This window comes from Dicentrarchus labrax, unplaced genomic scaffold, assembly GCF_905237075.1.
Source record: "Dicentrarchus labrax unplaced genomic scaffold, dlabrax2021, whole genome shotgun sequence".
Classification (NCBI taxonomy): domain Eukaryota; kingdom Metazoa; phylum Chordata; class Actinopteri; family Moronidae; genus Dicentrarchus; species Dicentrarchus labrax.
In genome coordinates, this window is record NW_026136720.1 from 31234270 (window position 1) to 31248318 (window position 14049).

The window sequence follows — 14049 nt, forward strand, 5'->3', positions numbered from 1 at the left end:
TAATATGTGAACAGGCTCAGTCTTGCAGCCTGCCGCCGTGAGAAAGACGTCTCCTGCAAACAGTGATATATACAGTCTGCAGCCAAAGACACACACACCAATTTAAAATCACACCATATCATAAAAGGCACACATAAGAACACAGCACACAGACATATCTCCTTACACACTTCCTGTTTATGGAATGAGACAAGTGTATGCATGAGGGGCTGGATTAGCAGCTTGCACTTTACTGCATTTGGGATTTGGAAGATATGCGTGTGCATGTCTCGTGTGTCTGTGTTTGAGTATGAGATGTGAGATATTTCAGTCTACACATGTATGTCAGGTCAAACTCACAAACCACTGCACAGGGTCTCTGTGGTGAGGGTTAAGTCCATTACGAATCTCCTGTGAGTGTGTGTGTGTGTGCATGTGTGTGTGTGTGTGTGTGTGTGTGTGTGTGTGTGTGTGTGTGTGTGTGTGTTCATGTGTGAAAAGTGGCAGGGTGGATATTGACCGCCATCAGCACAGTTCCATTTTTAATGAACCACACTGCTCGCAGCTTTCACAGGACCATCAAAGAGCTCAGAAGCTTGCTTTGCATTTCAGACCAAAGTACCTGGACTTATGGACTTGTTTATGAAAAAATCATGTATGTACATTCTGTTATTAAACCATGTCAAGTCCTGTGTGTGATTCTAATGTTTTAAACATACTATGAAAATCAGCTTCCAATTAAGTAATAAAGTAAACTCAAATATGGGGCATGCCTAGCTGTTTTTGATATTTAGTTAAAATATTGAGGAAAAACAACTGCATTAAATTAAGTAATGTGCAAACATTTGCTGGAAAATTGCCCCTTTCTATGCAAGTGAGCCTCATCGCAAAAAAAAGTGCTAATAACCACACATAGAGTGAAATTATTAGAATCTTGGTGGAGAGTTGGTGGTGACTGAAGTGCATTTTTAAGCGGTATCAGGTTCAGATGTATCAGTGATCATGGCAGTAATGATTGAACTGAACTATAAGACAACGTAAACTCTCCTGCTGTGAGGAACGGAGACGAGGCTTACGCACTAGAGAGAAAACAGCTCTCCGTGTTCCCAGATGAATAAGGGAGAGCACACAGTTAAAGTACCCCAAACAACAATCACTCTGAGAAAACACTCCAAAAAGAGTGAGTCATAGAAAAACAAGAGACACCCCGCAGATATAAACGAATGACGAATGAGCAGTGGCAGTAAATATATAATCAGAATGGTTAGAATAATAATTAGAATGAGTTCTCTTTCAAATCACACAACATCGCCCGACTCCGCCCATCACTCTCCTTCTCTGCTGCAGAAACCCTCATCCACGCCTTCATCACCTCCAGAATCGATTACTGCAACAGCATCCTCTACGGCACACCATCCAAAACCTTAAATAAACTCCAGTACATCAAGAACTCAGCTGCTCTTCTGCTCACCCACAAATTGCTTTTAATGTTTAGCTTAGTCTGATGTGTTTTTAGTGTTTTACTATTTGATGTTGTTTTGCTGCTTTTATGTTTTTTATGTATAGTGTCTTTGAGTATGTAGAAAAGCACTAAATAAAATGTATTATTATTATTATTATTTGAAAAAAAGTGGAAGGTATTGTTCTTGCAACTCCATTAATATCATTGTTTGACTCAGACATTGCTTAACCATGTCATGTTAACCATGTACATCAGAGATTTGAGGCCGTTTTCCGTAGCTGGCAGTTTCACTTTCACAAAGATCGAAGGAAACATGTATTGTTTTGCACAGTATATACCCTACCTGCCAGAAATAGGAAAAAAGATTACTTAATTTGATAAAGAAAAGATCACTCATAAATTTGTCTTTCATCTCATTTTGTTAAAAAAATGTGAGATAATCATATTGTGAACCCAGTATCATGAATTATATCGAATCGTGACATCTCTACTAAATAACAAATGGGACCACTATGTAAAATCACAGATGAACAAGGGCAAATTTCATTCAGCTTAAAAACATAATGTCCATATTTGCAATTGAATCGGACGTTGAGATGGGGCAGATAGTGGTTGCAAGTGATATGTGATTCATCGTGCTATCAGCTGCCTCTATCCATTCTTTCTGAATGTGCCCCTGAGAGTAGAAAATGGGAGTTTGAATAGCAATTGAGACAGTGTAAAAGCAACTGAGGAACGGTGGTATCTGCGCTGTGCCAGCTGCATCCACAAAGCCTTTCTGGATAAATCTAATGTATTTTTTTACAAAGATAATACAAAGGGATACAGGATTTATCTATGGAGCCAAAATGCCATGAGGCTGATGGTGTGGCTCCTACTGATAAGTTTCATATCCAAGATCAAATTATGCAAACCCAAAACTATGGCACTATTGTTTGTGTTTACACATAAATACATACAATTAAAGATAAAAGGAATAACCATACAATTTCTTAAAGATAGAGTTTTTTTTTATATTACATGAAAGTTTAGTTGCAGTAGGTAACATTTATAAAAAAAGTTTTTCAAAAGTTTTTTTCATTATTGCTGAAATTTTCACTGTGTTCTGATATAGACAAAGAGTAGTACATGAGACAGATAATCTGTGTAAAATCAGGTTCCTCTGCCTTGTTCTAGTGCTCCTAATGGTATTAGCAAGGATCCAACAGGCCAGGATGAAAACAACCAAACAGAGCCGGGAAAGATATAAAGACACTTTGGGTTGGAGTTGAAGATTGTTTCTCAATCCCAGGGACCCAAAGTGTCTATATTTGGAGTCCTGGGAATAAGATTCAGCAATCAACTATCTCTCTTTGCTCTGATTGGTTGTTTTTGTTCAGGCCTGGTGGATTCTTCCAAATGCCATCAGGAGCGCCAGGAGGAGGCAGAGGAGCCTGATTTTTTCACAGATTATCTGTCTCATGTACTATTGTCAGAACACAGTGAACGTTTCAGCAATAATAACAAAATAAAAATGTGATGATCACAAAGTGATTTTTATAAAAATTACCTAAATTACCTAAAAAAACTAATGCTGCTGTTTATGAATGTCTCATGAGGCAAGAACTGAGTTTTAAGGTTCTTGGGGTACCAGGACAAAACATTTAAATAAAAACAGCTGCTGAGCACCACCTCATACTCATTTCAACAAGGTGCTAACACTTCTGATTCATGTCCCTGGAAAATCAATCAGCACAGAGTCTTTCTAGTCTGGTTTCAGTGCAGCGGAGACACAAACTCCGGTCTGATTCCATCTTGGCCTTGAGTCTTTTATCTTGCATTCCTTGCTTCAGGAAAAACTGTATGTACAGTGCAGCACTGTATGGTGTGGTTATGAGTAAAAAATGGCAGTCATCTACGTACGCTTCCCGGCTGATGAAAGTGATACTGATGTGACGAGTAGCTCGATCCATCCTGTATCTTATTCATGTGGAGAAGCTTTCTCACTCTTGCAATGCTCAGTCTGATACACATCTCTGTGGACTTTGGCTGAACAGCAGATACTGCATTACTCAGTCTGATGTACGGATATACAATGTCCATTCCTGTCCATCCAATGCTGTATCACACTGCCATGGTTTTATGTTTGACTGTTTGGAAAAAATTGACTCTCTGTGACATTGTAGGACTGCAGAAGATAAAGGACAGGTTGGTATAAAATTACAACCAAGTATCAAATATCAGTGTCACTAGAATGTCTCTTATCGTAGATGGAAAAATCATCACACTGGGTGGTTACCTTTGGCTTTGTCTCAATGTCTCTATTGGCCACCAACACTGTACATTGAGTCAATAAAAGCGAAACAAGCCTTTTTTGTCTCGCCCTTCTCTGTCTCTCACCCTATAAAGCTCTACCAATCAAAGCCTGTAGATTACAGATGGTTATGGTAGGGCTAGGACATGGTTGGAGTTAAAGACTACCATATCCTAATCTTAACAAAGGAGGCAGTGGTTTCTTGCAGCTTGAGACAGAAAGATACAGCAAACTGAACAGCTCTTATTAATTTTCTATGAGAAGCAGCGGATCCCTGACAAGGAGCACACAGGGATAGGCAGCAGTTACAGATAGCATGTAGAGCAGGGGGCAAAGGTAAAATAAGTAAACTGTGACCTGGAAGAGGTGAAAAACAATGGGACAGTAACACTCACACCTGACAGAAAGATTGATTTACCTACAGCAGTGGCAGTGTATTTTTTATACAAAACCCTTTAATAAAAATGTAGCGACAGATTTGATGGTTTGATGGTTTTGCGGCCGTGCTCATCCTGGTCATGGCCGCTTTGTTCCCAATGATTTCACTGTATCAATGTATGGAATCTGTGTGTAACAGCTCACCTGTTATCTATGCAGAAATGCATTCAGGTTCGTAAGGCTATCGTAAGATCACAGTGCTACAGAAGATTTACATAATTCATGAAGTTACTGCTGCTGTAGGAATGTCACCGATACTTTGGTACCAAGTTCTGGAAATGTGACAGTACTCGTTTTTGTCTGCAATACTGTAGGTACCCAGGAAATGCCATAGGGAGAAGAAGAAGAACACTTACCGGTATTGAAGAAGATAAAGTTGAAGATGGCAACAACAACAACAACAACAACAACAACAACAACAACCTCTACTTGTCGAAAACTGTAAAACAGTTTTCACATATGAACTCTTGAACTGCTTGGTTTAGACGAGGGGTCACGACTGCAGAGCGTGCAGGAGGAGGAAGAGGACTGTCATCTGTAATCACTGTTTTTGCGTTGATATCAATACAAACTGAGTCTCAAAATGACCACAGACAACAGGACTATAACTGCGATTCCAGTCTGAGAGAGAGGTGCTGGGGGATTTTATAACTGAACTACGAGCAGGATGCACAGACTGTGTGGATATCTGATGTTTTCACATCACAGATGACAAAGAAAGACATTAAAATATAAATCTTACAAAATCTGACTGTAGGCTGATATTGAATGGCAGATTCTATATGAAAGGAAACAATCAACTTAAGAGGGGAAAGCAAACAAGTAAGAAGAAAACAGTATATTGAGCAGTTGTTTCTTTTTATTTATTACTTGAAGGCTTCATGACACTGTTGTTGTTTTTGTAATCTGTGTTGAAGTACATGGGATTTATTGTTTTGTTTTTGTTCTTTACTATGGTATTAAAATAGGTGTTCGAAAATCGTGGAATTTCACTGGTTCTGGTATCGACTACATTTCTGGTATTATGTCATCCCTATGCTGCTGTGACAGCAATCAAATTTGAAGACACCTGTATCGATCCTGCTGCTGTGTGATGGCCACAGCTATTTAATAAAGTCAAACTAAGGAGCCTCCGTTCTACATGTCTACATGAGACAGTGACTGCAAGCAGATGTTCCAAGCTAAAAGTGTGAGAGTTGACAGCGCTGCGATACTGAAGGAGAAGGAGCAGATCTCCGACTGGGTGCGATTTGGACGTTAGGAGGCGGAGCGCAGCTCGAGTCGTACAACAGTTAAACAAAAAGAACAAAAAAAAGACTGCGTTGCTGTTTCCTAATGTGTGAAAACAGTATCTCAAATAATGCAGTCATTTTTAATATGCTTCTGGCTCAGACTGAATAGTGGAAGCGTTACAGGAAGGCACAAAAGAGTTTAGTTTCTGTGGCTGCTTAGTTCCTGAAACAGCTGTAAAATAATTCAGTTGACATATTTCAATCTATTTCTGTCCAGTATGAATTTTACTTTCACTTGCATCAGTTCTGGGCAGGTGAGGCAAGAAGATAATTTCGGATTCCTGCCTCACAAATCTCCAGCATCCAGTGACAGGGGTGAGCTCCCCTGAACAACGTAATAATCCTTACACTGTTGCCAAGGATCGGAGCACTGAAACCACACGGAGGAGGTGCAACCAAGTCATCGAGCTTGAATCTGAAGAAAGTAACACTTCTGGAATTGTGAGTGTCACACCTCCTCCATCTGTCAGACAAAAACAAGAATATAGAGGTGAATTTCTCTAAAATATCACACCCTCACTGGCACCTTTCCGTTGAATTTCCGCGGTGTGGGAGTGCAGATGCAAGCGATGGAGGGGGGGATCTTAAACCATCACAAGCTCAGAAGTCACTTGATTTAATTTATAACCCCTTTACCTCTAGGGATGATCCAGCAGTTTGAATGTCTGCCTGCATCAGTGTTTTCTTTCCGTTCCCTCCCTCTAAATTGCATTATTTTGTATTATCCTCAAGCATCTTAAGAGTGCGACTGGCAGGGAAAATCAAGCACACAGAACCAAAAAAGGATCGATTTCTCTGTACCAACGTCCCTGTGCACCTGTGCACCAGTGTTGTGGCAGTCTCAACCGACTGATGTCAAAATGTTTACAGTGGCGGTAATCTTCATGCAGCAATACACAGGCTCCATAGGCAGGCGGTGACATCCACAACAGATCTCACACCACTGCCGTGCATCTTTGATGACAAGCCATACACGCAACTTACACTGTGACGCACACACACACACACACACATACACAGTCTCAGAAGTCCACCCTCCACCCTGCACACTCCTCCTCTTCAGCAGCCTGTCAACATGGATCAACTTGCATTGACTCATAAAGAGACTACTAAAAATAAGACTTGTACTCAGCAGGATAGAGACAAACAATGCAGAACACGGATCAAAACACAGTATCGCGTGAGAGGAGACACATCCTCCGAAGATGCATAACACTGACAGAAAGTAAGAACTGCGGCCAAGAATCCATTTTGTGTCTTAAAAAGAATTATTGTCATGCTCTTCATCAGGTGTGTCTCGCTTCTAAGCAGCCCTGCAGTGTGAAAATGAATGGCTGTAAACAAATGTGTTAAAATATGCACGGTTTCATGACCTGAATCTCTTTCTCACTGAGCCTCTGCCTCAGCTTAGCCAGCAATGTAATACAGCACCAGCCAGTGGGGCCACCTGACACCTTCAGCAGAGCCAGGACTTCTCATTTCTGCTTAGCTAACTAAATGGAAAATCCACACTGAAGCTGAATTTGGACATGCTGTTCCATGTGGAGCCCCAGCATGGTCAATGGTAAATAATATACATCTTCATATGAATAGAGTCAAATGTATCAATTAAATAATAAATTGTGAAATAATTAATTAATTAATTAATTATTGAAACTCCACTGATTATTTTAACATGTTTCATAGAGTGTGAGTATGTGGCTGAGATACCGAAGCTTCACAAATGTGAGATTTCAGTTCTGCTGAAGCATTTCATGTATTGCTTTCACTAGAGAAACGGGTGCAGACTCTCTTCTCTTTGGACTTACAGTATCTCACAGAGGTGTGGACTCCACGTGCGAGGCACAAATTTGATGACTTAAGACTCAACTTGACAAAATCTAAATGGGCCCCTAGCTCGACTTAGACTTTAACACTTAAAATACTTGATACCTTCCCCCAAAGCCCAAAGATTAAAAAGTATGTTATTTAAAAAGTGTGCCACGAATCAATTCATTTCCCTTCTTTTCCTGCATTAACTAACATTTACGCTATTTATTCCCAGCAAGTGGACAACAAATTCCCCAGATCCACTTTGTTGGAACCAATCCGACAGCATCCAATCAAGTTGTAGGAGAGAACCACGAAGAACTAACATGATACCAAACATAATTTTGTTTGCATACAAAAACCATGCAGTGGTTTTGACTTGGGACTTGAGTGTAAAGACTTACTAGTGCCTTGCAAAACAAACCTCTGGTATTTCCACACTGGACGAATCTGAAACTGTTTTGTATCTTTCTTTTTTTTGTATCACAACAACTAACCCTTCCTTTTATTAGCTAACCAAAGCTACACATGCTACCTAACTAGCTAGGCAGATTGGTGAAATCAATCAAAACCAGTTAAAACAGCAGCAGCTTCACAGTTTCCTCAGCAGCGGTTTGAGTCTAAAGATGGTCCTCAGAGAAAGTCATAATCAACTCTGTCAAGAACAAAAACACAAAGTGTCACTGTTGTGAAAAGTGTCATTATGAAATAAAAAACTGGCTTTTGCAAAAGCAAATTTTAAAATAAAAGCTTCTGTAAGGAAACAAAGCAGAATGATGAAATGGTTCGTAACAGTGAGTTGAGTTTAAATAATGTCTGAAGTTATTTAGCAATTTAAGAGATCTTTTACATACTTTACTCCACCAGTTCACCGTATGTTATATACTTGTTTTGGCAGTAGCTTCAGAATAAGAGAGCCAAACTCCAAGCGACACAACACAGAGCTAATGCACTCGATTGTGACAACATAATATTTTTAGAAGTACAGGAACATTTAGTGCTTAAAAGTATTAGTAATATGTTCATGTAACACTCATTCCAACATTAATAAACCTACTGAGTCAGCCTCCACTTAATGCCAGAGAATGAAAAGTTCTTTCATTTTTTACCTAAGTACACTTTATAGATTCTCTGCCAACCTGACACGTATTATCCTCATTCAAACCTGCATGTCAGTTCTGCAGTCTGGTCTTTTTGTATCAGTGACAAAGCATAAACACATAAACACATCAGCCCCCGGCTGATAATGTAATCTGGCACCGACTCCGAGGACCGAGCGGAGTGGAGGAGAAGAGTGTGCCAGCACTCCGGCGGCTAAATTTACTCACCCGCTATAACCCTGGAGCCTATGCAGATTCTATTAGCACTTCTGAACAGTTCAGTACACTATCAGTCTGCCATTCTCCATGTTAATGATGAGTGTGCTTTGTATCATACCAACATCTCTCTGCACAAAGAGGAGCTGCACTTTGAACAGTTAGGAGGATTTAAAGTGCTGCATCAGAAAATTCTGATGGTCGTATCAATCAGCACATACAGTCGCGTGTAAAAGTTTGCACCGTTTCATATTTGCATTTCATCCTGTCCCACAGTGAACAAGGCAATGTCGTCTATTCATCTTTTCCCACTTGTATGAAACTGATGTTGAATCAGTGGGACAGTACACTTTACAATCCCCATCCAGAGTGGAAACAGAGTGCCCCCTGTTGTAGGCTGACACTGTGACCCAACAGCTGCCTTTGTTCATGTTTGAATGTATTATACATTTGACTTCCCTTTATTACCTGAGCAACTAATACAGTGGTAAAAGTCTGAACGCCATGATCTGTTGGCTCAACCGCTCTATGTGAACAGCACCCATTTGCAGTGGCAAAAATGCAGATTATTTCCCATCTTAAAAGCTGGGCACATACAGAAACTTAAATTAATTAGGACTAGAGGTTTAATAAGAACATGAAAGGCAAATATCATTCACAGCCCTGCTGCTGCCTGTTTGATGAATGAAATGTCAATTCATTTGCATATATTAAAAATATTTTGTATAACATTACTGCTCCAGTATAACTTGTTGAATTCTGTCAAGTATTAGCACCTGCTTTCTATCGATCCTCAGTATGAAGTCCAGAGCTTTGAAACTGCATTCACCTGCATTATTTACAGTATATATTTAAGAGCGATTAGGTGCTGAATACTGATGCAAAGGAAATAATGGCAAAACAAAATATGATGTAAAACCTTGTCTTTTTTGTATCGAGAGTTAAATAAAATGCACAAATGCCTCATACTGCAAGTGTAATAGTTCTATCTGTGCCTGTACATGTCAGCAGTTATGTATGTCTGCATCTGAAAGGATGTTTTCCCTCTCATCAGTATTAATTCAGCCTCTCTGATTAGCAGTGCGTTCCCAACAAGCTCATCCGAAACAGAAAATTAATCCTGGATCAACAGTCCTTCTCGGAGATGTTTGATAAATTACGGCCCTTATCTTTCGGAGGAACTGCATTCTTTAGCTGTCTATCGGGCATTAGAGCGGAGCTCTTGCCGAAGAACACTCCAGTGTTAATCATCTCGCCGCTGCAATGGAGTGCATCTTTCTCCTAAATCCTACGTTCAGTTAGTGAGTCGTGTACTGTCCCATTTAGCAGAGGATAAAGGAAGAGTTTGTCCCACTTCTTAATGTGTGTTGACTCATGGATGTGCAGCTCTGAGGAGGATAATTAAAATGTGGAGGACCCAGGGGGAATACTATTAGTCCTGTGTGTGTACCACTGCAACATTTTATCAATGAACAAAACCATCTGTTCCCATTGATACTAAACAGACCGACACGAGAGCTTATCTGGCGTCTGGAAGAAGAGGTTTGAAAATTCTGATACGTAAAAAGTTTGTCTGGCTCTGACCTGAATAGTGTTGTTAGACAAATGACCTAATCTGATTTCTGAATTTAGGTTGGACTTTAAGAGTTGGTCATAAATGGGTCGATGATGCAAAAACAAATAGTACATCAAAATGGGGCACTGAGTGTCAACGGATTTGATGCTGTACTCACTTTTGATATCAATCAAAATTAGAAATCGGGGTGATTATCTAGCATTGTGAGATGATCTGCATCTGCTGACTTCTGTGCTCACAAGGCCGATACACAAAAAATGTTTCCAGACACATCTGCAGTTAGTGCCCCCCCTGTGAATTTTGGGGAGGTGGTGGAAAAATGGGCTTCAAGCCGCTGTACTATAAGTCTAGAGCATCTTTCTGTAAACATATGCATACATTTCCTGTAGAATATAACAGAATTACACATGACTTTTCATGTTTTGACATCAGCATTACATATCAGCCACCAGCAGCCCTCTCTCTAAATATCAACCACTGAAAAACCAACATCAGGTGACCACTACTCCAAATCATAGTTTAGCATTATGAGCTGTGTGGCACTTACAGTGGCCTTCTCATAGCTTATGGAAACCTTATTGTCCCTTGTGCCCTTTTTGCCATGTGAATAATTTGGTTGTATGTGGTACAGAACTGAAACAATGAGTGTATTAGTCGACTGACAGAAAATAAATCTGCAACTATTTTGACAAACGGTTCTTCGTATAGGTCATTTTTTAAGAGTCCACCTATTTAGATTTGCTCTCCTACACTGGGGGACACACAGTGGATCAAAACCGAGAAAAAAATCCTTGTTTACGCCACTCATTCTACTGTCTTGTCAAAACCTGGTGCCTACATTACCCACAATGAAACTGGATTGTCAGGGGTGCAGCTAATGTAGCCTCGAGCTGCAATACTCCAGTGGAGATGAGATCTTTCTAGCCCAAACCCACGCTGACTCTAGTGACATCACTTGAGGCAATTTATCAGATTTCACACAGCTGCAAGTAATCTTTTAAAAAATAATAGTTTGCAAACTACTCAAAATATAAGGATGCAGAATGAGGGAAGTGCAGCACTATCTAGTCTGAAGACCAGTGGTGGTTCGGTACGCAACTGAATCCTCAGTGCACATATACAGAGTATTGGAAAACAGCTGGTGTGCAGCAGTTAAACCTTTGAAGTGAACAATAATTTAATATGCATAGGATTTTACAATGAGGAAGAAAGACTGGATTTTATTTTAATTAGTTTTAACTAGTATTTTTTATGAAACATCGATATCAGACACAACGCTCTATTCAAAGCAGTGTATTTTGAGATCTCTTAAAACTAGTCTGAGCGGCTGCCTTCATGAGTCAGACTGACATTGTTTTTTCAAAACGCACAGTATTATCAATATCAAAGGACTGATGTGGACAGTTTATGGGACAATAAGGGATTACAGAGGCTGTAACTAAAGGGGGAATCGTTTGCAGCACATCAATGAACTAATGATTGTTTCCATCACCCATTCTCCTGTTTATCATTTTTCTGATTCAACGTTTAGTGTATGAAATGAAAATAGTGTATAATGCGCCTCACGACTTCCCAGAGTCCTTGGTGACAACTTCAAACTGCTTAATTTGTCCGATCTTAAGGCAAAAAGATATCCAGCTTAAGAAGATATACAACAGAGGAAAACAGCAAAGACTAACTTTTAAGAAGCTGGAAGCAGTAAATGTTTTTAATTTCGGCTTCATAATTTCTTAAAAGTTATTATTGATATTTCTATGTAGGACAATGAACTGCATAATGGACTATGTTTCAGTACAAGAACCATTCCAGGGAGTTAAGGTTCATGTGTTGGTGATCAACAGTGAACTGGTCCCGTTTCTAACCACATCAGCCACAATCTAACGCTGCTTTTGACACGCGATGACCCCTGGGAACTTTGACAGGACCCACAGCTCGCTGCGCTGACCTTTGATGTGCTCGTTGACGACGCTCTCCAGCCGCTCCAGCCTCTCGATAATCCTCAGGGTCTCCCCTTTGCTGTCCTCATCCAACTTTCTCTCCGCCTCGCCGCCGCTCTCCGCAACTTTGGGACCCCCGTTGGCCACATAGTTGGTGATCCAGCCGACGTACAGGAGACACACGATGTTGGTCATGCCGCTCAGGATTACACATGTCGACACCAAAGTTTTAGTTCTCCTTGAGCACAGCATCGCGACATCCCTCCATGGGCTTCTTGATCCCGACGCGCGCAGGCAGGTGGAGTGAGGAGGAGACGCACTCGAGAAATGTGTCCAAATGTAACTACAGCGATGCGATGCTGTGGACTCAGTCCGCCTCTGCGCTCTCAGGTCCCGGCTGAGGCATTGCCAAATCCTCCGGAGGCTTTAAAACGCGTTACCCTGCCGTCTTAAGAATATTTCTGGTTCTAATACTAAGGAGAGTCCCCGCTGAGCAGCCGGCGAGTCAAGCTGCGCTCAGCCGCTGCAAAGCTGTCGGACACAGCGCTGCAACCCCCCCCCACCCACACCCTCCTACCCCCGAGCCTGTAATCCTCATACAGCCCAATAGGAGGGTAGGAGGCGGGGTCTGCGCGCTCTTACCGGCCCCCTCACAGTTTGAGTACACAGAGGAGGGTGGAGGGGAGGAGGGCAAAGCGAGGAAGCTAAAGCGTACAGAGTCAAACCGTGATGGATAGACGCGGAGAGGGGACTGAAAGGAAGCAGCCGATATGCAAACAGTGGACCGTGTTGCGCGTGTGGGCGTGCGTAAAAGTGTGTTGAAGATGCTGAAACCACGTGTTCTGGTGGACCGGTCCCTGTGTGGTATGACAATGTAGTTTTGTGAGTGTGTTCATACACTGTAGATTCAGTTGTGGTACAGATGTATAGAATCTGTAAGGGACCGTAGGGAAATTATAAGGCGGACTCTGTTATAGCATGTATTATTTCTTTCAGCTGAAGGGAAGCTGGTCTGACCTTTCTGGGAGAGGAAGGAAGAGTCTTTCAACTTTTTCTTATTATCTCTTATTTTTATTCATTAGCAAAAAAAACCCAAAGGCCCTATCTAGGACCAGCTCCCTCTGTAGATAAAAAATGGCTCATTCTAAGGTAACAAAAACACAAGGATTCTTATTTTCAGGTGATTATACACAAATGAAAACGTACCTATGAATATTATATTCCATTTCTGACAATAGATCCTCCTCAATGTTCCACCTGTTACAGTTCCATTTCACAGCCTTTGAAATCAGCCCTTTGACTAACACCTTTGCAGTGATGATTGAATGTGCATTATCCCTGTTAAAAAGAAATAAAATAAAGTAGTAGTAAACAGTAAACACACTCTCAGAAAGTAAGGTAATGTATAGACTAAACATGTTTTTAAACTTTCTAAAATGGATGAATTAATATGATAATAATATATTTTTTATTTCTTTGTTGTTATATTTTTGTATTATACCTAATTCTTTTTACACATGGAACATGGGAGAAATCATTCAACCATAATTAACATTTTAAACCACTTTTCCAATCCCAGATTTGTGTTCTATTTGAGACCATTTCTTTAATTAGGCTACAGCATCATCCAAATTCCAATTTATTTTTGATATTTGGAATCAGAAGGAGAAAAGATATTGCGTCCCCTCAAAAGCCTCAGATCTGGCACCTGCTTCAGGTTTGCTTGGTAACTGGTTATATTTATTATCTACTGGCTCACAAATATAGTGGCTGAATTCTCAGTTAACTATGACATTAGCTATTGTACATTTTGCTGGCTGTGTGCAAACTATTGTTGCATTAAAATGTTAAATGTTAAAAAAATATATAGAATCTTTATGCACTTTTAGTTATTTTTAGTTATTAATGGTTACATAACTCAACTGTAGTGAGTTAGTACTGATATTA

At 40.4% G+C, this 14049-nt stretch overlaps 1 protein-coding gene across 2 annotated transcripts in view; it reads right to left on the bottom strand.

Annotated features, from left to right (window-relative positions):
* Window positions 1-12649, bottom strand: part of LOC127353436 (polypeptide N-acetylgalactosaminyltransferase 18-like) — a 155418-nt gene extending 142769 nt beyond the window's left edge. For both annotated transcript variants that reach the window (XM_051382682.1, XM_051382681.1), the window contains exon 1: window positions 12111-12649. In XM_051382682.1, the coding sequence (XP_051238642.1) occupies window positions 12111-12354 (244 nt within the window). In that variant the 5' untranslated portion in view covers window positions 12355-12649. The remainder of the gene's footprint in view (window positions 1-12110) is intronic.
* Between the last annotated feature and the right edge of the window lie 1400 nt (window positions 12650-14049).